This window comes from Triticum dicoccoides, chromosome 5A (genome assembly GCF_002162155.2).
Source record: "Triticum dicoccoides isolate Atlit2015 ecotype Zavitan chromosome 5A, WEW_v2.0, whole genome shotgun sequence".
NCBI lineage: Eukaryota > Viridiplantae > Streptophyta > Magnoliopsida > Poales > Poaceae > Triticum > Triticum dicoccoides.
The window spans coordinates 24,819,304-24,841,831 of record NC_041388.1 but is presented as its reverse complement, the minus strand read 5'-3'; the positions used below and the strand labels follow the sequence as shown (position 1 = coordinate 24,841,831).

At 48.2% G+C, this 22,528-nt stretch overlaps 2 protein-coding genes and 1 pseudogene across 2 annotated transcripts; 1 reads left to right on the top strand and 2 right to left on the bottom strand.

The window, feature by feature from the left end:
• Window positions 1-6,260: 6,260 nt before the first annotated feature.
• Window positions 6,261-7,631, bottom strand: LOC119299085 (aspartic proteinase CDR1-like). The gene has a single exon (XM_037576374.1). It carries the CDS (start codon window positions 7,629-7,631, stop codon window positions 6,261-6,263), a length of 1,371 nt encoding a protein of 456 aa, XP_037432271.1.
• Window positions 7,632-11,382: 3,751 nt separating this feature from the next.
• On the top strand, window positions 11,383-12,745 carry LOC119299084 (annotated as a pseudogene).
• A 1,896-nt stretch (window positions 12,746-14,641) lies between these two features.
• On the bottom strand, window positions 14,642-18,449 carry LOC119298878. Its single transcript, XM_037576182.1, has one exon. It carries the CDS (start codon window positions 18,312-18,314, stop codon window positions 14,928-14,930), a length of 3,387 nt encoding a protein of 1,128 aa, XP_037432079.1. The 5' UTR covers window positions 18,315-18,449; the 3' UTR covers window positions 14,642-14,927.
• Window positions 18,450-22,528: the final 4,079 nt, after the last annotated feature.

Genomic DNA, 22,528 nt, shown 5'->3' with positions numbered 1-22,528 from the left:
GGGGGAAGGTATATGTATCATCCCCAGTTGATTCCACAGATCTTTCGCATGAATACACTGGAACAAGAGGTGTCTAATGTCCCCGCACCCCAATGAATTGGCCATGCCCCATCGGTTCCTATGTGTCGGTTTCTTAGGATAGAATCTAGAGGTGTGTTTCCATGGAACACTCACCATCCGAAAAATTGACCTTTTCATGGAGTTTTGTAAAAAATAAATAAAGCTATATCATTTTTCTTAAATCACGAACATTTTTTCAGATATACAAAAGTTCAAGGTGTGAAGATTATCAAAAACTGTATATTGATATAGAAATTGTATATCTTTGTACCTTGAAAATCACAAACATGTTTTGAATTCAAGATTTTTTTAAATTCATGAACATATTTTTCAAACTCGTGAACATCTTTCTGAAAGTTTAACTTTTTAAAACACACGTACATTTATTGAAATTCATGAACATTTTTGAATTCGCTAACTTTTTTTGAATTCATGAACATTTTTCAATTCGCTAACTTTTTTGAATTCATCAACATTTTTCAATTCGCTATTTTTTTGAATTTATGAACATTTTTCAAACTGTGATCAATTTTTGAAATTAGCGAAATCATGAACTTCATTAACTTTTTTTAATTCATGAACATTGTTTGAAGTAATGATTTTTTTTAAAAACAATTATGAACATTTCTTGAAGCCCGAAATCTTTTTTTGAATTAACATACAGTTTTAAAATTTGTGAACAATTTTAAAATTACAGAACCTTTTTTGACTTGGTGAACATTTTTCTGAATTCATGAACTATTTTCATATTCGTGGGCATTTTTCAATTTTCAACCACTTTTTAAATTTGTGAACATTTGTCAAAGTTTCACAAACATTTTTGAATCAAATCGCTTTCATTCAAATTTTTGTCCGTTCGATCCCTCTGTTAGGATTCGTGTAGTTTTCTCTTTCTTTTTAGCGCTCAGGTTGTTTTGGTCGTTATCGGACCCGCAAACTGTTGCTGTGAGACCCGTTGATACCACACGTCGTGTCTCCTTGTTTCAGGCTATCCCTTTTATTTTAAAATTTTCTTTTTCTACCCTCTCTAGCTGCCTTTGTCTGTTTCCTTCCCCATTTCCAGCGGCGCGAGCTCGGAGGCAGAGACGCATGGCAATTTTTGTTGAGGATCTCACTTGCTGATCTCTCGAGGCATATTGGTTGTGATTCTGGTTTGATTCATCCTTTGCTCATCCTTTTAACCCTGTAACTTACTATCCTATGTACTGCAATTTCCAGTCCTTTTTTCAGTGTATTTACACTGTTAAATTCATTTGGATTCTATGTAACCTGTAATGTCCCTGTAATTATAGTTCTTTATTTTGGATTCTATTCTATGTAATTACACTGTGATGGTAGTGCACTTACACTCTATTTCCCTGTGTAATTTCAGTGAATTACTTTTGTAATGGGTGTTTTTTTCTACTCTAAGATTTATATTCCTGTATGGATATGACAGTTACTGGGGTCAAATAGCAAAAGAATTAAGTCAGTCATTTTGGCTTCATCTTACATGAAGGAGTGCATCTTCATCTTGCTTGTATGACTCATGTCCTTGAATGTTTGCTTCACCTTCTGTCGGTGTACTAGAGTAGGGGTACTCTAGTATCCCGAACTTGTGCACGGGCAGTCGCAGCATCCCGCGGCAAGGCTTGCCGGGTGACTGCCAAGGTCCTTCGTGGTTCCTTTGGAGCCATTCAAGGGCAAAGTATCCAAGCTTAAGGAGACAAGACCCCGGCAAGAGGAGCTTGCCGGGAAGGCCAACCAAGGCAAGGCGCTTAAGGAGACAAGACCCCGGCAAGAGGAGCTTGCCGGGAAGGCCAACCAAGGCATCTCAAGGAACTTGCCGCGACGCGCCACGCGCCCGGCAAGGCCCGGTGAGCGACAAGCTCCCGGACGCGACAAGACAACGACCGCGGCAAGGCGCTTGCCGCGGCAAGCCACCACTCTGTGCCCGCGCTCCAGCACACCCACCAACGTGTCGCTCTGGGACCCTTCCAGGCGTACGTGGCGGGAGGCTGTGCAGCCAGGGGTGCGCGGTGGCAAGCGGCACTGACAAGATTGCCATCGTGGCGAGCGGTGGCGTCCCTGACGGTCCCTTTTGCACTATTTAGGCGACGCAGACGGGCATTTAATGCCCTTGTCCCCTGCCGTCAGGGTTAGGTATGATACACTGTAGCAGGTAGCTGTACCAACCGCATCACCTTTCCATTTTTACCCTTGTCTATGTTGCCACCTGCCGGTGACCCCTTGAGCATATAAAAGGAGGCCCATGCGCAACGTAGAAGGGGGGAGGAAGAAAACACTCAGGCTCGGTCTCGTTAGCTGCTGGGGTGTACTGTAGCACTCCACGCTCCCGAGCAAGAACTCAATACAAACCACAAAGCAGGAGTAGGGTTTTACGCATCCGTGCGGCCCGAACCTGGGTAAACCGCTCGTGTGCTTCGCCTCGATCCGCTCTTCGTGCGACCCTCGCCCCCGCCGAACCGAAAGGGACTCGGTCCGCCGGTCCCATAGGTGCTCGTGGATTAGTCCCCCGGCATCTTTGGCGCGCCAGGTAGGGGCGTCGAGGTTGTGTGAACCAGATCTGGCGTTCACACGAGCTAGATCTTCATCATCTTCATCGACATGCCGCCGAAGAAGAAGGCTTCGGAAGCGGCTGCTCCGTCCGCGCCGAACCCACCACCGCCGGAGCAAACGGCTGATGGGGCAGACGCCGGTAGAAGAACGGGCATCGACGAGGGAGCTCACGGTGCTGCCAGGTCCAAGGACAAGGCTGCGCTGCCCATCGGCGGCGTAGCCGGCTCCCACAACGACCGGGCGCACTCCAAGACCTCGACGTTCGTACATGCACCGCGCCCATCTCAGGAGGCGCTGGACCGGCAGCGTCATGGTACTCACGGTACCATGCGTTTGCTGGACCAAGATCGAGCTGGTGGATCTCGGAGTGCTCAAGACCAGCATGCACACCAACATGCTGGCACGAGTGAGGCACGGTCGCCTGGACGGGATACTGCTCCTTCTAACATAGTTAGAAGTCCGAGCATATCCCGCTCCTCGCATCGTTCGCCACCGCCACCCGCCACTCCAGCAGAAGCTTTGGCGTGAGCTCAACTGCTCCTGGACTATCCTCCAACGGCAGACAAGATCGACGACTAGAGGGCCACCATTCAGAGTCTCATCGGCTTCGCCAACGGCGACACTCAACGGCAGCCGAGCACGTCGCAGCCGCAGCAAGTCAGCCAGACATGAGCCGGTGGCGACAAGACCGGTGGGGGTGCAACCACTGTGCACTCTCCGCCCCGAAGGCCAAGATCGCCGACTCGCCGGATCCACCTCGACAGCGACTCCACCGCGTCATCAGATCCACGAGCTCGTCGCGATCAGCGCCAAGTTCTTCACGAACGACAGCAAGAAGACGCTCGTACTCGCATCGAGCGCCGAAGAGAAGCGCGACGTCAATAGGACCAGCGCGCTGGGCCCTCTGTCGACATGCATGCGCCAGGGGAACCAGGCGACTTGCCGTACACGGTAGGTTGCCCTGGGTTTACCCGTGAGCTGCGGCAAGTCCAGTGGCCCAGCACGAAGAATTTCAAGCCAGACGTACCAGAGAAGTACGACGACAAGTCGCATCCGTCGGAGTTCCTCAGCATCTACACCATCGCGGTGCAGGCTGCCGGGGGGCGGGACGACAAGATCCTTGCCAACTACTTCCCGCTGGTGCTCAAGCCCAACGTCAGGTCCTGGCTCATGCACTTGCCGGACAACTCCATATCCTCCTGGGCAGACCTATGCCATCAGTTTGTCGGCGCCTTTACAGGCGGCCACAAACCTCATGGCCAAGAGAGTGACCTTCATCTGCTCGCCCAGAAGGAAGGAGAGCCCCTGCGCAAGTACATTCAGAGATTCAGCCGTGTACAGCACAACATCCCAGATGTCCACCCTGCCGCGGTCATCAGCGTGTTCCATCAGAACGTGCGTAACCGCAGGATGCGGGAGGAGATGGCGATGTGCAGGATCAGAGACGTCAGTGAGCTGTATGCCCTGGCCGACAAGTGTGCACGTGCTAAGGAAGGGAGGAAACTCCCCGGAGAGAATACAGGAGCAGGAGGATCTGACAGCGAGGATGCTGCCCCGGCAAAGAAAAACCGGCGACGGAACAACAGGAAGAAGAAAGGCAAAGATGTGCTAGTCATTGAGCAGTCCGGCAACGAAGGTGGCGCCAAGAAAGCCAAAGCTGGTAGCTCCGGCAAGGAGATTGCCGCATGCACCAACTGCCAGACTGTGGCGGTCGCCGACAAGCAGGACGGCACCGACAAGCAGTACTGCAAGATCCACCGCACCAAGGGCCATGACCTCCAGAGCTGCAAGAAGGTCGAGCAGCTTGTCCAGCAGCAAAAGGCTGAATACGAGCGATGCGACAAGGAGAGGGCCCAAGGAGGCGCTGGAGAATCCGGCAAGAAACGCGCCGGCCGGGGAGGACGCCGTGGCAAGGCCAAGCAGCGGCAAGGAGACAGACCTCCCCGCGGCCGCGACAAGGATGAAGATGACGACGACGACGAAGACATGGATGATGTCGAGACCAGTGAGCAGGAGTTCCAGAAAGCCACAGAGGTCTTGTGCGTTGACGGCGGTGCTTCTCTGCATACTTCGCACCGCCAACTCAAGCAGTGGGTGCGGGAAGTCAATGCGGCGGAACCACCTGTCGAGTCACGCAAGCTTCTGAAATGGTCCAACACGCTATCATCTTTGATATTGAGGACCACCCTGATCGCACAACTGCGGTCGGGTGCTTGCCGATGTTGGTTTCACCAACTATCCGCAACCTCAAGGTCACTAAGATGCTAGTTGACGGCGGGGCCGGCTTGAACCTGATCTCCCCCGCTGTACTCCAGAAACTCCAGATCCCTGACAGCGAGTTTGAAGAGACCGGCACATTCCAAGGAATCAACCCGGGAAGGAGCAAGCCGAAGGGGAAGGTCACGTTGCCACCTTCTTAATGCTGGAATTTTTTAAGATAATGAAAGCATTCACTAGTATTTTTTGAGCAAGGGGACTCTACTTATTTTTTGATTTTCACTGTACTTATAAGGTCTTTACAGTGTAAAAAGTTGATATGCGGTTTTACAGGCATGATTTAAGATGATTACTGTTTTTACACTGTAAATCTACTACTCCCTCCGTTCCTAAATATAAGTCTTTTTAAAGATATCAATAAGGACCACATACGGATGTATATAGATGCATTTTAGAATGTAGATTCACTCATTTTGCTCTGTATCTAGTCTATATTGAATTCTCTAAAAAGACTTATATTTAGGAACGGAAGAAGTATAAAATGTCACTGTAACTTGTAATAATTTACTTTGTAATCCTATTGTAAATTACATTGTAATTTTTTTAGCAGACAATTACATTGTAATTGTCACTGGAACAGTGGCTTTTCATTGTAATTCTACCATAAATGAGCATTGTAAGTTTACAGGAATTCTACTGTGAATACTGCAATTGCACTGTAAAAGTCACTGTAATTTGCTAAAATGATATCTACTCACAGTAATTTGACTAATCTTAGTAGAGTTCCTGTTTTATGTTTCCTGTACTATGTAAAGGGGGAGTTTGATCATGTTTTTTCATGTCAATGTTGATCCCATGACCTTATTCTCCTTTTCAAATCAGCTTTTCTTAATTTCCTGCAAAGTAATGCTAGTATTATTTCCTCTGTTTTTTATGTGCACTTTTCATGTAGATTCTAAAGTAGGAGAGGGAACTGTTCACAGGGAGGTAGAGAAGATTGCAAAGAAGATTGCCAGGAGAGGATCTCTCACCTTTGCATCCATGATTTTCTCCAGGTTTGCCCTCTGGATCTTGGAGGAATTCCGCCCGTGGTTCCTTGTTTGATGGGGGTGGGACAAGGGCATCGACATTCAGGGGACAGGAACAAAACGGACGACATGTGACACTTGTTAAACTCAGTGTCGCTGAAAAATCTGACTGAAAGCGAATTGGATTTCAGTCGAATGTAAAACAGACATTCCCAGGATTTGTTTGTTATTACTCTGGTTTGGTTCTTTTCCCTTCCAAACACATGTGCGTACAAAAGCTGGACTACTTTGTTGAAGAGTTTCTTTCTTTCCTTTTCTCTCTATCATTCTATGCTATGTATATATAAGACCTTAGAAGACACGGTGATTATTACTCCTACTTAACTAGCTAGCTAGCTACACAGATGAGGCGGGAGGAGAGGGGTAGGAGGTGGCGCAGTCGGCAGGGGCGAAGGTGATGGTGCGCTTGTCGAGGTCGTAGCCGACGTGCATGTTCTGCTGCAAGATGCTGCCGATCGTCGGCACCGACCCCTCATACGTCACCGGCACCACGGCCAAGCACACGGTCCGTAGCAGAAGGTCCATGAACAAGTTCTCCGCCTTGAGCGTGAGCAAGGCGCCCCCGCCCAGCTCCAACGTCACGTCCGGGTATACCTTCTCCAGCGCCTTCATGCCGTCCGCCTCGTAGCACACCGAAAACATTTCCGGGTTCGGCGACGGCGGCGGCTTGCGCGGGAGCTTGATGCTCCCGGTGACCGCCTCCACGACGGGGTCCAGCAATTCCTTGTCGAGGGACGTCAGCAGCGACCCGGAGTCGACGATGACGGGGGACCGCTTCGGCAGCTTGATGATCGAGCTCCCGATCCTGAGGGCCACGATCTCGACGGTGTAGAAAGCCTCCACGTGCACGGGGGAGTGCACCATCGGAGTGGTCACCGCGCCCGGCTCCGTCACGGTGGCGCGGGACCCGAAGTTGAGCGCGGAGGACACGTCGCTTAAGTAGGGCGTGAGGCAGTAGGAGAACCTCCGGGGGAGCGACGTCGCGGCGCTCATCTGGTTGATCAGGGAAGATTTCCCGTCCGAGAGGCCGACGATGCCGTAGCCGGGGAAGTTGGCGGTGGTGGCGCACCCGAAGTTGACTCTGGGCACTTGCAGCTGCGGACGCTCGCGGCACCCCGTGCAGCCGCCGGGAGCGTCGTCGAAGGTGAAGGTCTCCGTGGCCACGAGGCCGCTGCTGTTTGAGCCGCCGACGTACGAGTAGCTGTACTGGCAGAAGGAGGTGGCATCGCAGGATGTGCCGTGGACCGAGTGGCACGAGTCGGACTGGCAGCCCACGCGGCCGTAGGTCGACGACGAGGAGATGTCGAACACGCTGCTCGTCCCGCCGGCTGCTGCTGCTGGCGGTGCCGGAGAAGCAGAACCGTTGGTGCATCTGAGCCACACGAGGTCGCTGCCGGTGTCGACGAGGGCCAGCATCCGGGTGCGCGGCGTGCCGACGTTGACGTACATGAAGAACTGGAACGTGCCTGAGATCACCTCCGACACCGCGCCGTCAGGGCCAGGAGAGCCTGAGCCGGCGTACGAGCGCCGCACGGCGGCAAGCACGCGGGCGCGCGGGGTGAGCGACGGGTCGTGGAACGGCGACCTCGGGGAGTCCCGGTGGATGAGCTCCACGCTGAACCCGCCGCCGGTGCACCCACACAGCAGCGGCGTCAGGATGAGGAAGAGGCCAAGGAGCGAAAGGGGGCGACACATGGTGCGCGCCATTGCTTTGCTTTTGATTGTTTCCCAAGTTCCTAACTCGATCTTCCTCTCAGGGCAGTATTAATAGCGGGCAGTGTGTTTCAAAAGTGGCAACTAAGGATTCTTTTTTACAGGAATTGCAGATTTGATTAGCGAGAGATCAGTGGTACTACTATACTTGGAGGCCGTAATTAAGTTGACGCAACAAATGATTAGTGGTAAGTACATGCATGTTAATTAGGAATTTAGGATGAATCATTCGAGTCGGGGCAGGTGATCAATTGATTCTTTTTCTCCGCCAGCCTCAGCAAAAAAAGGCATCAACTTTAGACCTTTCAGAAATGGAAACGATTGATCCTCAAAAAAAGAAATGGAAACGATTGAACTGATTTGATATTTCTCCTCTGTTATTTTCTTCCCTTTTTTTCATCTGGCCATGTTTTAGAAGACCTCCTATTGCGCGGCGCACAAGGTAATTGGCGCCCGCAATGCGGCTGGATGGGCCGGCCCACGACCACGCAACGCGAAAAGAGACCGCCAAAAATAGACCTCGACTGGATCTCGCGCCCTCGCGCGTCCACACAGAGAGGCTAACCATTGGGCCAGTTAACTGCTAGTGAATATTCACAGCGCGAACAGTTTAAAGAATAGAAACTTAGACGTAGGGGCGGCGTAGGGCCCAGGCAGCCCAGGCCGACGCGTGGGGTGTGGGCCTAGTTTCCTTGCTTGGCTGTAGCCGTCACTGTAGCATTTGTAGCTACAGTGCTTGAAGCCTACCTGGATCGTGTACCTAGCCTGTCGTAGCTACTGCTTGTCGAGAAATTAAGCAATTGTTCGATTAATTTAATTCAATAATAAATCATGAACATGACATAGGCAGTGCTAATGACATACTGAATTTTGATGATGTACGCACGTACTAGACAGATAGTAGAAATATCTATGCAAACTACTAGTACTGCACACATGAAAGTAAACAGGAGCAATGTAAATGTGTTATACCCTCCAGTAGGCCAGTCGGCCGTAGCAGCAGCAGAGGCGTCGGCCTCGTCTGCAATCCTCTTGTCCGCAGCAGCCTTCTCGGCAGCCGCATGATCGGAGTCAATGCTCATGGTGAAGACAAAGGTGACACAGAAGTAGTCGGCGTAGATGAAGTAGTTAAACCAAGAAGAGCAGTCGCGTAGGAGACGCTCCCCAAAAACCTAATCGCCTCTCTCCCATACAGGATCTGGAGAAGCGGGGTTTCGGAGGCCTGCTCTCCAGCCAGCCGTGTACGCGATAGACGGGATGGGATCACCGAGGGCAGCAGCAGTGAAAGGAACGACCAGGGAGTAGTGGAGGTGTGAAGCGCATGGAGCTGAGCTGCGATGCCTCATATATATAGCCAGTCGGGTAGGAGAACGGTCCGGCAATAAAATGCGTTTAATTACAGACGTTTCATCTTCATAAAAACGCATTACAGACATTTCATTTTCATAAAAACGCGTTTAATTACATACGTTTCCATCCTCACAATAAAATTATTATGGACGTTTTAATTTCCGCAATGAATATTGAAAAAATGTTCATCATTAAAAAAATGCTCATAATTTTTTTCATCAAAGTAAAAGATGTTCATTCTTTCAAATCGCAAATATCTTTGAATTCAAGAACTGTTTTTTGACAATTCACAGTTCACAATGTTTTCAAATTTTAGAACCAACCCCAAATTAGTTTAATATAGAATAAAACAAAAACAAAAAAAGGGAAAGTAAAAAATTGAAAACAAAAAAAACGGGGGAGCCCTGCCCCGCCCCGCCCCGCGCATAACAGGGCAAGCGGGGGTGCCTCATACGTTGTATAGGAGGTCCCAGCATAAACATCGATGTAAGCAATATATAGACGCGTCCCAATACGTTGAAATCACTAGTTAACGAATACTTGTTGCAAAGATCACTCCCACCTCCCGAGGTTACAATAAGTGGCTGCGCGCCACTTGTCGCAATCTGGGAGTTTTTTTTTTTTTCGTAGATTCGTTTATTCAAGATGTTTTATCTCTTTAACCATGCGTCCAAATCTCAAACCGTTTTCATCATTGGATTTCTCGCGTCGAGATCTTCAAAACTAGATCCTATGTTGATAGGTTTTGACGAAAAAAAATTCACAAAAAACCGAACGAAAAAACCGAACCGGAAGCACGGGTTTTTTCCTTTCCGAAAGAGGATGCCCGTGCCTCTCACGAACCACAATCGTGCCTCTCGTGAAAGCAAACTCATGCCTCTCACGGAAGAAGAAAAAGAGAAAACACATTTTTTTCGTTTCCGAGGAGACATTGCTGTGCCTCTCGCGAAAACACAATCATGCCTTTCGCAAAAGCAAAATCCATGCCTCTCATGAAAGAAAGAAAAATAAAAAGCACGCCTGTCGCGGAAGTAAAACTTTGCCTCTTGCGGGGACATTAGACACCTCTTATTCTAGTGTATTCATGCGAAAGATATTTGGAACCGATTGAGGATGATGGATATAATAGACTCGGCTACTATGGTCAATCATTCTGGCTCTGTTATAATGGAACATCTTTTACTTCAACCTGGATCTCAGTTGTAGATTATGCAAGTCTAGTGGTGAAGCGACCTCTTGTACTTGGGTGCTGGTATTTGCGATAGATCAGGCGCCAACTCACTCATAATGAACCATACCCTCCTTCGTTTCGGTGGCCAATATTTGTACCAAACATTGAGAGCAATTTTCGGAGATCCTGTCATTGAAGCATTCCGAAAGGTATGAATATATGGATGAAACCTGACCCAAGATTCCCGCAAAAAAAAAACGGCAACTATATTAAGAGATGGAAAGAGGTACATTCTTGGCAGCTCAATGCAAGTCTATTCAGTTTGCTCCAGATGTGTAGCTATTACTGAAGCAACGACGATGAGAGATGGGCTTCACTTTGCTAATGCTATGGGTTTTCATAAAGTTGAAGCTGAGTCCGACTCACTTAGCGTCATAAACTTCGGTGATGGACAATCTCAGTGGTGGGATGCAGCATCAGTAGTTGTTACAGAGTGCATAGATGTAGCTTCTTCTTCTTCTTTGCGGGTAAAACACTTGTATTACTCAAATATTCAAATCCTTACAATCAATAGCATTTATCTCTAAAGAAAAAAATCTGGACCACAACCTAATCAAGTCATGGTTCTTCCCTCATTCCAAGCAAAATTAGCTAAGCTATCACTACGATTTATCAAAGTAATACATTATTCGACTGGGAAGATCACTTCTTTTCGTGATGCAAATCACATGGCGCATGTGCTAGCAAAATTTAGTTATTGTAATAAGTCTTCGATGAGTTAGGCTGGCGAGCCCCCGGACTGTTTGGTCACTACGCTTTGGACGATGTAATTTTGTTCCGAGATTAATGAAGCTAGCCATGATAGTTTTTTCCATAAAAAAATCAGTTCAATTGCCATTTCTGATAGGTTTAATGTTGATTCCAAAAAAACAATCCGGCGGGAAAAAAAGAGCAATTGATCACCTGCTTCATCATAAATTCCTAATTACTAATCATCTTGTAGCACCAACGTAAGATCAATGATATAGGACTTACATGTGCAATACTTATGGCACATCTAGATGTGCTTTAGCAAAACTGTTAAAAAAAAGTATACCGCTAATTTCTCGCCAATCAAATCTGCAATTTCCTGTCAAATCCTTACTTACCACATTTGTCACCCAGTATTAAAACTGCCCTGAGAAGAAGATGGAGGTAGGAACTTAGAAGAATTATTAACAGTCAATGGCGTGCACCATGTGTGGCGCACTTTTGCTCCTTGGCCTCGTCCTGATCCTGACGCCGCTGCTGTGTGGGTGCACCGGCGGCGGGTTCAGCGTGGAGCTCACCCACCGGGACTCCCCCAGGTCGCCGTTCCACGACGCGTCGCTCACCCCGCAGGCCCGCCGGCTTGCCGCCGTGTGGCGCTCGTACGCCGGCTCAGGTTCAGACTCTCCTGACCCTGACGGCGCGGTGTCGGAGGTGGTGTCAGGCTCGTTCGAGTACTTCATGCACGTCAACATCGGCTCGCCGCGCACCCGGATGCTCGCCCTCGTCGACTCCGGCAGCGACCTCGTGTGGCTCAGGTGCACCAACGGTTCTGCTTCTCCGGCATCGCCACCGCCGGCAGAAGCCGGCGGACGGAGCAGCGTGTTCGACCTCTCCTCGTCGTCGACCTACGGCCGCGTGGGCTGCCAGTCCGACCCGTGCCGCTCGGTCCCCGGCACCTCCTGCGACGCCGCCTCCTTCTGCCAGTACACCTACTCGTACCTCGACGGCTCCAGCAGCAGCGGCCTCGTCGCCACCGAGACCTTCACCTTCGACGACGCTCCCGGCGGCTGCACGGGGTGCCGCGAGCGTCCGCAGCTGCAGGTGCCCAGAGTCACATTCGGCTGCGCCACCACCGTCCACTTCGCCGGCAACGGCATTGTCGGCCTCGCCGACCTCCCTCATCAACCAGATCGGCGCCGCGACGTCGCTCGGCCGGAGGTTCTCCTACTGCCTGGCGCCCTTCTTCAGCGACGTGTCCTCCGCGCTCAACTTCGGCGCCCGCGCCGCCGTGACGGAGCCGGACGCGGTCACCACGCCGATGGTGCAGCACTCCTCCGCCGTGGGGGCCTACTACACCGTCGAGATCGTGGCCCTCAGGGTCGGGAACACGATCGTCAAGCTGCCGAGCCGGTCCCCGGTCATCGTCGACTCCGGGACGGTGCTGACGTACCTCGACAAGGAGCTGCTGGACCCCATCGTGGAGGCGCTCGCCCGGAGCATCAAGCTCCCTCGCAAGCAGTCGCCGAAGCCGGAGTTGTTCTCGCTGTGTTACGAGGCGGGCGGTCTGGAGGTGCTGGACAAGGTTTTCCCGGGCGTTACGTTGGAGCTGGGCGGGGGCGCCTTGGTGACGCTCAAGGCGGAGAACGTGTTCGTGGACCTTCTGCTGCGGACCGTGTGCTTGGCCATGGCGCCGGTGACGCCTGAGCGGCCGGTGGCGGCGATCGGCAACATCATGCAGCAGAACATGCACGTCGGCTACGACCTGGACAAGCGCACCATCACCTTCGCCCCTGCCGACTGCGCAAAATCTTACCCCTCCCCTCCCGCCTTTGTGTAGGCAGCCAAAGCTAATCGCCGGGCAGTAATAATGACGACGTTAGGGTCACTAATAATCACCGATGTTGAACGACAGCTACCTACCACGAGTGTCTATTGGACATTTTCTTTTTCTTTTTTTGAAGGCGTCCTACCACGAGTGTCTATTGGACATTTTCTTTTTCTTTTTTTGAAGGCGTCTATTGGACATTTTCTCTTTTGACTGAAAATACAAGGTGGAGTAATAACAAACAGAAGCAGGATAAGAAAAAGGTAGCAGATCAAGAAATCAAATCCAAAAGAAGGGAAGCAAAGAGACCAGGAAACAATCTAAGTGAAGGGCCAGCTGAAACTTGAAGTTATTTCCAGTAGACTTTCAAACTTACAGCGCTAACAAATGAAATTCCAACAAACAAACACTGAGATGAAATTCATATACACTAAGGCTGAAATTGTTGTTCACCCCAAGGTGATTCTACGCACATTAAACACCATAATTCATTAGAAATGTACTCCCTACGTAAAGAAATATAAGAGCGTTAGTGATCTAAACGCTCTTATATTTCTTTACGGAGGGAATAACTCTAGTTCAATGGAAAGAACACAAAGAATTAGCTCTAGAAGATTACTAGCAGCAAGCTATAAATTTACTACACAAGAAAAACAGAAATGACAAGCAGAAAATTCTTATTACCCAACAAACATTTCACAACATGACCTGTAGTATCTCCAGGTACTATACTACTGTAAATAACTACTGTGACATCAGTAATACAAGTACAGAACTTTGTGTCTTCCCGGTGGCTTGTTATTGATGTGTTGTTAGTTTCATATGTACCGAGAGCTAACATGAAATTCCAGAATGGGATATACATCCCATATACTGGATCAACTAAAGACTCTGGGCTTCCATCAAGTCACTACAACATTGATATTGTTATAGGAATCGAGGATCTTTTAACAATACCCTCTAAGGGATGGTTAGTGCAAGACACGGCTCAACAGAGTTTTCTTTTAACAATACCCTCTAAGGGATGGTTAGTGCAATACAAAATAAATAGCAACAGTAAGAAAATGCATATCAGAAACAGCACTAATAAGTACTCCCTCTGTAAACTAATATAAGAGCATTTAGATCACTAAAGTAGTGATCTGAACACTCTTATATTGGTTTACGGAGGGAGTATAGAGGAGCAGAACTATCAAGAGACCGAAACATATACCACATTCCTACCTATTCCTAGCACCAGCACTGGTAAGCTTCCTTTTCAAACATTCAACTTTCTGAAAAACAAAAATGAAACAGAAATAAACACAACGAGCTCAACTCTACCTCACCAGAATCCTAAATAACATATGCCAAGAATCCCCAAAATAGTCATAGCAAAACCTACAGAACCAGGAAACAAACAAATCAAAAGCTAGCCATGGGAAAATCACAAACCTACATTCACACAAACCCTGGATATTGCGGACGGGATAGGAACCCAGTCAACAAATCGGAGAACTAGATAAAGAACAACAGAACACAAGCAGCAACATCCAAAGGAAAAATCTAGACAAAAGGGGGGTCAAACCACTCCACAGGAACCGAATCCACAGCACTCATAGCGTTAGACCTCAGGCAGAAATAGAGGGAGAGCTCCCAATCACCATGGACATCGCCAAACAAATCACCAAGGAAGGGCCTCTCCCTCCTCTATCTCTCTCTCCCTTCCGCTCAAACAGTGACTCGATCTAGCGCCTTGTGAAATGGGATAGAAAAGGCTGAACCGGGCCAAAAAGAAAATTCAAAACAACAGCGGAAAAGAAAGGAGGGGAAAAGCTAACGGGTGGTAAACAGGCGGCCCGAAAAGACACGCGCGCCCAGCTACAAAAAGACCACTCTCAGCGCAAATCTTAGCACTTGATCCGCCGATTTAAAAATTCGACTGAAAACGCATTAAAATTAGTCAAGTGAAAAACAGCAATTCTTTTCTTTCTTGCTACAAGCCCATAGTAAAGGACCCATGGTGATGCATTTTATGTCCTGTGCAAAACATCTACAGTACAACACCTCAAGGGTAAACCAGTATAACAATCATCCAGTACAAAAGTGATTACCATCGAGCATTGTTTCTCTGATTCTCTCTACCACAAGGATCTGCTTCAGGAAGTTGAAGACTCGACTGACAGCAGTTGCGCCAAGGAACACAAGATTTACCTCAAATATATTTCATCCCAGCAATTCTTATCCGCCTTGATATCAGGTACTGTGCTAGAGAATAAATAGCTCCCAACAGCCCTAAAACCCGCACAGAAAGTACATCTGTCATTATAATCGATGGCAGGTTGAGAGGCAGTGTCAGAAGTAGCTTTGAATCGGTCTGCCTGACATAGTCCCACATGAACCGATTGAAGAGTATGTGATTGGGTAGCGTGAGCACGAGCAGAGCAACATTTTTCACAGCATAGAGCCAAACTGAGCCCCCGATATCAAGAGCCCATCCTCCACTGCCAGCGCCAGGCCAAGCCTCCTCCCATATCTTATACAATGATGCCAATAGCAAATACCCAGAAATAGAAATTGTCACAGGGAAGTAACGCTGTCTGTCACCGAATCCTGCAACGATGTCTGAATCCTGGTTCAAAAGTAGAAGGATGGGCGCTAGGAAGAAAATAGCACGGTTCGAGCCACCAGTAAGTGTTACGTTGAGAACAAGGCAGATGATGAAGCACAAAACCGTAGATAAGTTGCCGATCGCAGGCATCCAAGCTGCTTCAGCTGCCAATCTCTTGATGGTGAAAGTTGGCGCAGCATGAGATCTCCGTTGCTGCAGTAGCCTTGCTTTGGGTGGAAATGCAGAGCCCCGACCACCAGATACACCATGTGTAACATCTGTGGCTTTATCATGCAACAGCAAAGCCAGTTCAAACTTAATTTCTAGTGCAATGATCATAAATATAGCAGCATAGAGACCCAAAAGCGACATTCTAGCCCCTTCTATAGCCAACATGTTGGTGAACTTCTCTGCTTCATCCTCTTCTGCAAAACTGTTGGCCCTTAACTGTCCTTCCAGCAGGTAGGTGACTGGGAACAAAGCTACTAACAAAGAAAACACCCATGGCAAAACCCTTGTGCTGGACTCAGATGGGAGATGCGTGAATACTATAAAGACTGCAGCACAGACAATTGTCGCAACAAGAAGAGGATACAGAACAACTGCTTGGAAGAAGTACTGGACAGATATGTAGATGCCTAGTGTAATTCCAACTCCCACTGCATACAAAGCCCTCAACTCAACAATATACTTCACTGGGATGATAGATGTAGCAGCTGCTAATGTAAGTACCACTGCTGCTATGAGCAGCCATGATGGCCATGTGGGCTTGGATGCTACAAAACCATATATTGACGTGTCATCATCAGATAAATGTGCTGCTCTGATCAGCTCCGACCGGTATACCCATGACAGTTTAACAGGAGGCTGCATAATAACGAAAAGAAGCCCTGTGGCCACAACAAGCACCAGGAATCTCTTTGCTGACTGAGCATGAGGGAAATGGAGCGCCACTATTGGGATGCAAGCAACACCAGACAACAAAATATATGACCCCAAAAGCAGACCATCTGAAGGAGGCCTTCCGTTCCACCACTGTAAAGCTTCAAAAACTGTTTCCCGGCAGAGCCATGCAGAAAAGGCTACTACAGATGCATGAAAATAAGCTTGCCAGATCTTCATCCTTGGAGCCCCCCCTTTGGACTTGTCCCTGTAAAGAAGTACAGGGGGTGTGACAGCAAGTAGCAGAACGGCTGAAACCCATACCACCGATCTAGATGTGATAAACAACATAGATAACTTTGAAGAATAGAGACAAGTCAAGATCCAAGCGGCTTTGTGCCCAACTCTCTGGTCAACAGATAATCTTCTTACAAGAGCCAATCCGAAAAATGTTGTGATCAAAACCATATAACTTGGATAAATGATATCGTCCTCAAACCCAAAGTAATACATGGCAGCATAGTTGAAGAGTCGGTTCTCAATGTAGCATAACAACAGTGCATGACCAATAAGACCAAGTTCCACAAGAAAGCGCAGTTTTGCAGGGAGAAGTGCCAAACCAGGAACAGCCATTGCCATGATTACAGCTGCAACAATGTACTTGGTAAACGATTTCAATGGCATGCCAGCAACCCAAATATTTAGATCCCAATAGTTATGCACTACAAACCAAAGGACCATCAAGCTTGATATTCCCACAAAGGTGAAGTATGATGACAGGCTTTTCTTAGTAAAGAACCTTGCCACATAATAACCAGACATCATTGGGAGTGGAAGGAACACAAGCGGAAAACCAATGACTACGGCACCTGCTCCACTGACAAGCACTGCCAACCCCATAAACGCCACCGAGCTAACTGCATCTCCAACCTTGCCAGCAGCATGCGCAGCCAGACCCAAAGCACCACCAAGCATCGTGACAGTCACAAGCAGGTAATTCAGCGGCGGGGGAGCATGAATGTACCTTCCAAAAGCGTGAAATACAACTCGGACCTCCAGGCAGAGCACCACTATAACAAGTGCAACCAAGCCATTCGCCATCCTTATCTGATCCATTGTGCGTGTATCCCTGGTAATCCACCACAGTGAACCACGAGTGGACGCATAGAGCAGGAACAAGAATGGTACGAAGAACAGCAGCAGAAGATCACAAACATTGGCCCATGATGCGAAGAGTGTGGTGTGGTTGGATGCAGCATGGAACAGCACTGGCACAAACAGCAGATATAACGCATGCACGCAGCTCTCCAAGGGGCCAAGAATGCCATCACTGTCCTGCAATGGAGCGTCCTGTTTTCGGTTCTTGAAGCTGGAAGTGCGGGGTACGGAGAAGAGCCAATAGAAGAGCATGGCAAATGTGGCAAGGTAGTAGGAAGCATTGGCCATCCCGACTGCGGACACAACTGCCCATGTGAAGACTGCAGATGCGGCGATAGGCACGCACGCAAAGAGGAGCCGCTCGAGCGCCGCAACGATGGTAGGGTTCTCAAGCTGGATCCAGCGGAACTGGAGCGACGCCCAGACGCCTATGAGGAAGGAGGTCTCCGCGCAGAGGAGCAGCGCGAGGACGGTGAGGGGCAGCGAGGCGGCGGCGGCGGACGAGAGGGACGCCGAGAAGAAGAAGGCCACGTCGGCGGCGAGCAGCGCCGCCCACACAGTGAAGAAGGCGCCCTGCCGGAGCCGCAGCGCGTCGAGGGCGTAGGCGGCGGCGAGCCCGACGGCGAGGACGGCGAGGACGGGGGCCCCGCCGAGGTCGAGGAGGAAGGCCGCGGCGGGCGCGAGCGCCGCCGCGATGCGCGCGTTGTGCGCGAAGCCCGGGAGCGAGGCGGACGCGGCGGCGCGGGGCCCGGCGGCCGAGCCGGACGAGTGCGGCCTGGAGGCGGGGGGCGGGAAGGGGAGGAGGGGCTTCGGGGAGGAGGTGGAGTTGCGGCGGTCGTGGTGCGGCGAGGGGGACGAGGACGGGCCGCGGGTGGAGGAGAAGGTCGGGGTTGACACCGACGGCGAGATGAGGAGGCGCCCGTGGCGGGAGCTGGATCCGGAGGGATCCATGGCGGCGGCGGCGACGGGGGCCGGGATCTAGGGTTTTGCGGGGGCTATGGTTTGGGAAACATCGGCCGGGGGGGAAGAAGACGGCGACAGGATGGCCCAGATCGGCGAGGAGCAGATCTGAAAGTGGGGAAGGAGCGATGTGGACCTGATTTTCATCCCATTTCTCGTTTCAGGGCCCTCCGCGCAGAGCCTAGGGACTGGCTTGTGTTTTCTTTCCTTTCGAGTCCTCGTCTGTACTTTGTACTGCCACGGATGCTTAGATTTTATTATTTAGACCCAAACCTCTCTTAAAAAAGATTTCATGCTCCTCTAACCGTAAGGTTATTTGTTATCGAAAACTTCTGATTTGTTCATCAACTTCGGTGACAGAACACAAGAAGTAACAATGATTATATCCAGTTTCACAGGCAGCTAGCGACAACTACAGTCACTGGAGCGAGTTGAAGGTGTGCCCCCATCATCGTCCCTCGCTCGTCGGAGCTGAGAGAACTTTGTTGTACTAGATAGTTAGAAAGTCATCGTGTTAAGACCCCACGGGACAAGTGCACCAGAGCAGCAATCGTCGTCGATGAAGAAAACTGTAGTTTGGATGGATCAAATCTATAGACACGTTGATATAGGGCAAATCCTATTGGTGGCCTGAACTTCACGAATTGAGGTGGATTTGAGAGGGAACACAAAGAACATAAAGGAAAATCAAGATAAAACACTCAGTACAAGATTCACACAAAGATACTCCGCATACCATAAGGTCAATACAAGATACACATGAATACAACCTTTAGGAAAGATGAGTCTTGAGATGTAGATAGATCTTCTTCAAATCTAAAACAATGAAGGTTTTAATAATCCTACGAACGGATTCTTCTCCAAGGTAGAGGCCTCTGTAACCATGGAAGGTTCTACTCCAACATGGAGGGATTCCACATAGGTTGGTAGATGAGCTAAGCTCTCTCAAGTCTCTAACCCGGGATTAGAATAACTATTTGGATCACGTCACACCTCTATATATGGCCCGGTGGACTTTCCTGGACTCCTCGAACCCGTGCAGAAAAAAAACACCCGCTCTTCCACCACTTTCCCTCGATCCCCAACCTCCCCTGATCTCTCTAGTACAACGACGTGCATCTCTCCCCCGCTCTTCGATCTCCCAGCGCCGCTGCCCCCGCTTCCCCTACCTCCCGGCGCCGCCGCCCCCGCTTCCCCTACCTCCCGGCACCACCGTCCCCCTGCATCCAGGCGCCGCCGCCCCCGCTTCCCCTGCATCCAGGCGTCGCCGCCCCCTGCTTCCCCTGCCTCGAGGTGCCGTTGACCCAACCTTCCGCCGCCGCCCCTTGCTCCGGTGCGTCTCCCACCTCTACCAACCGGCGTCGGAGCCATCCCTCGCCCTGGATCGCACCGCTGCCACTGTCCCACGATGGGGATCGTGCCGCATGCATCGTCCCATGATGGGGATCACGCCGCAGGCACCGGGATCGCGCCACTTCAACCGCCACCGCCCCACCTCCCATCGTCGGGATCCTACTGCCGCGCGACAACCATTGGGATCCTCCCACCGTGCGTCCTTCGTCCATATGTTGCCGCGAACTTCTTCCACCCGCCACCGTGACCTTCTTCCCTCCCCTGCCTCGCTGAAGATGAGCTTGCGGGCCGCCATAGCCGCTCTGCCACCAGCGCGCCATCGCCTCCGGCGGCCACTCTCGCATCGGATCCCGCCGTCAGCCGCCACCTTGACGGACCTATGCGGTGGTGGATCCCACCATGATGGACCCGTGCTGCCCAGTCTCCCCTCGCCGCGCCCAGCTACTCCTCCAGATGATGTCCCCCGCGATGAGCGCCGCCTCGATCCTGATGCTCCGTCCCCCGTCCCCTGTCTCGTGCACACAGTTCTTGTTTGGCCCAGTGGCGTCCGGATGCAATAGTTCAAACATGTAAGTTTGAGAAGGAAGATGGATGCATTGGTTGCAGATTGCAAATTATTTTCTCTGAAAAAATTCGGTAGTAACACATGCAGCAAATCACTTTCTAAAAAAATGCTACTCTTTCTTCATTTTGTTTTGTATATCAGGTCCGATCCGTGCATGCAAAATCAAAGAGGCCAGAAGGATTTGGAAATGTAAAAGGAGCATGAAAAAGGATTTTGTATTATTGTGTTTCTGATTCTTTTGCTTGCTGCAAGTTTTGTTGGTCTGTCAACAATGCACAAGAAAACACAAAGTGGGGAGTATGCATGTGAAAGAAACTGGTAAGATCAAATGGAATGTAGACATTCAAATAATATTATTTTGAATAGTTCAAAAAAGGATGTAATCATATTCATTTTTTGTAGAAAATACGAACACTTAAGAAGTTCAAAGACACGAACAACAAAAATTCATTGGTTAGACAGAAAAACTCAGAAAAATGGACGTGGATGAAAAAGAGTTCAAGAGGAAAAAGAAAAAAAATGAGAAGTTCAATTTAAAAAAACGAAGAAGTTCGATGCTCGCATGGACACCCATCCACCCTAAAAGTTCAACATGCAAAAATTAGAAACAAAAAGCAAAGTATTTTCTTACGCACAAAAGGGATGTTTTGTTCTTTTCAGAAAAAAAATCAAAGTCGCGTCTCGGAAAATATACAAGGTGAAGTATTTCATTTTGCCAAAAAACTAGTTTTACCCAGAAGTTCATATAAATTCACGTGACATAAAATAGCATTTTACATGTGTGAGGAGGTCGAATATAAAAAGCACACATTCAAATATAGTAAAACTAGTTTACAAAAAAACTAGGATTTTTTGCCGTTACTAAAAGAAATAAAACCAAGAAGTCCAAATTTTAAAAAAGGAGTAGTTTGATGTTTATAAAAAATTCATATTTTTCTCATAATTAATGAATGAAAAACAAGAAGTTCAAAAATAAAAAATAAGAAGTTTAATTTTTTAAAATAGAGAAGTTCAAAATTCACAAAAAGGATTTTCATTGTTTCAGAAACAAAAAACTCTAGAAGTTCAAATTTTAATAATGGACCGTTTCAATATTTATATAAAACTAGGATTTTTTTTCATTACTAAATGAAATAAACTAAGAAGTCCAATTTACAATAATAGAGAATTTCCATATTTATAAAAAAATTAGATTTCCCTTGTTACTATAGAATAAAAATGAAGAAGTTCAAATCAAAATAAAGGACATAGCTAAAAAAGTTTAAAAATATTTTTCTCATTTTTTTAAGAAACTAGATGTTCAAATTAAAACAATTAAGTGGTCACCATATTTTAAAAACACACACATATGTTATTATTGAAAGAATCAACCACGAAGTTCAAATTCATTGTTTATTTAAAAATAAAAAATTCTTTACTTAAAAAATATGTGAAGTTCAAACTAAAGTAACACAGAAGTTTGAAATTCAACAAAACAAAAAAATGCTAGCGAGTTCTGTGCAAAAACCAGATGAAGTTCAATAAGTATAATTTTAGAGGTTCAACTAATATGAGAACGTTGGAAGTTTGTACAAGAAAAATGTCAGTGGTACAGTTGTTGTCAGCTACATCGGTCGGAGCCCTACTCCTCCACGAATCTGGCCAACCGCGCGCCGCCAACATGGATCCGCACTAAGAAGTTGAAATTAAAATAACAGAGAAGTTCGAAGTATATAAAAAACTCAGATTTGTTGCAAGAAGTTCACGTGTACCTCCGTGCACGGTTCAGAATTTATATTGCGGGACATCCGACCTCCAATTACATGTTTTAAAATGGCAAGAAAATGACGTCCGACCTTCAATTGCGTGTAAATCAACGTACACACAAAAATGTGACAAAAGTTCATAGTGAAAACAACGAGAAGTTCAAGTACTGCAAGGAATGCGTTTCTGGTGAGAATAAAAGTATAGTAAAATAAAAGATTAAAAGGTTTGTTGAAAGAAGTTCGAGTGCTCTGTCCGGGGAAGTTCAAAAATTCTTGCGAGAGAGGTTCACCTTATATTTCCATTTTCGTTTTTTTCGTATAAAAATCGAATACAATTCTTTACTCAAAATATAAAAAGGTGAAGTTCAAATTGAAATAACATAGAAGTTCAGAGTTTATTAAAACCTAGGATTTACCTGTTCAAAAAATAAAAAACACAACGCCCTTTTTGCACTTTTAAAAACAACTCATAAATGAAAAAAATGGTTGCTAGAAGTTCAAGTGCTCGGCGAGGAAAAGTTCAAAAATTCTTGTGAGAGAGG

What these genes read in the sequence shown, in the direction of transcription:
- LOC119299085 (XM_037576374.1), bottom strand. Translation starts at nt 7,631, where the DNA reads ATGGCGCGCACCATGTGTCGCCCCCTTTCGCTCCTTGGCCTCTTCCTC.
- LOC119298878 (XM_037576182.1), bottom strand. Translation starts at nt 18,314, where the DNA reads ATGGATCCCTCCGGATCCAGCTCCCGCCACGGGCGCCTCCTCATCTCG.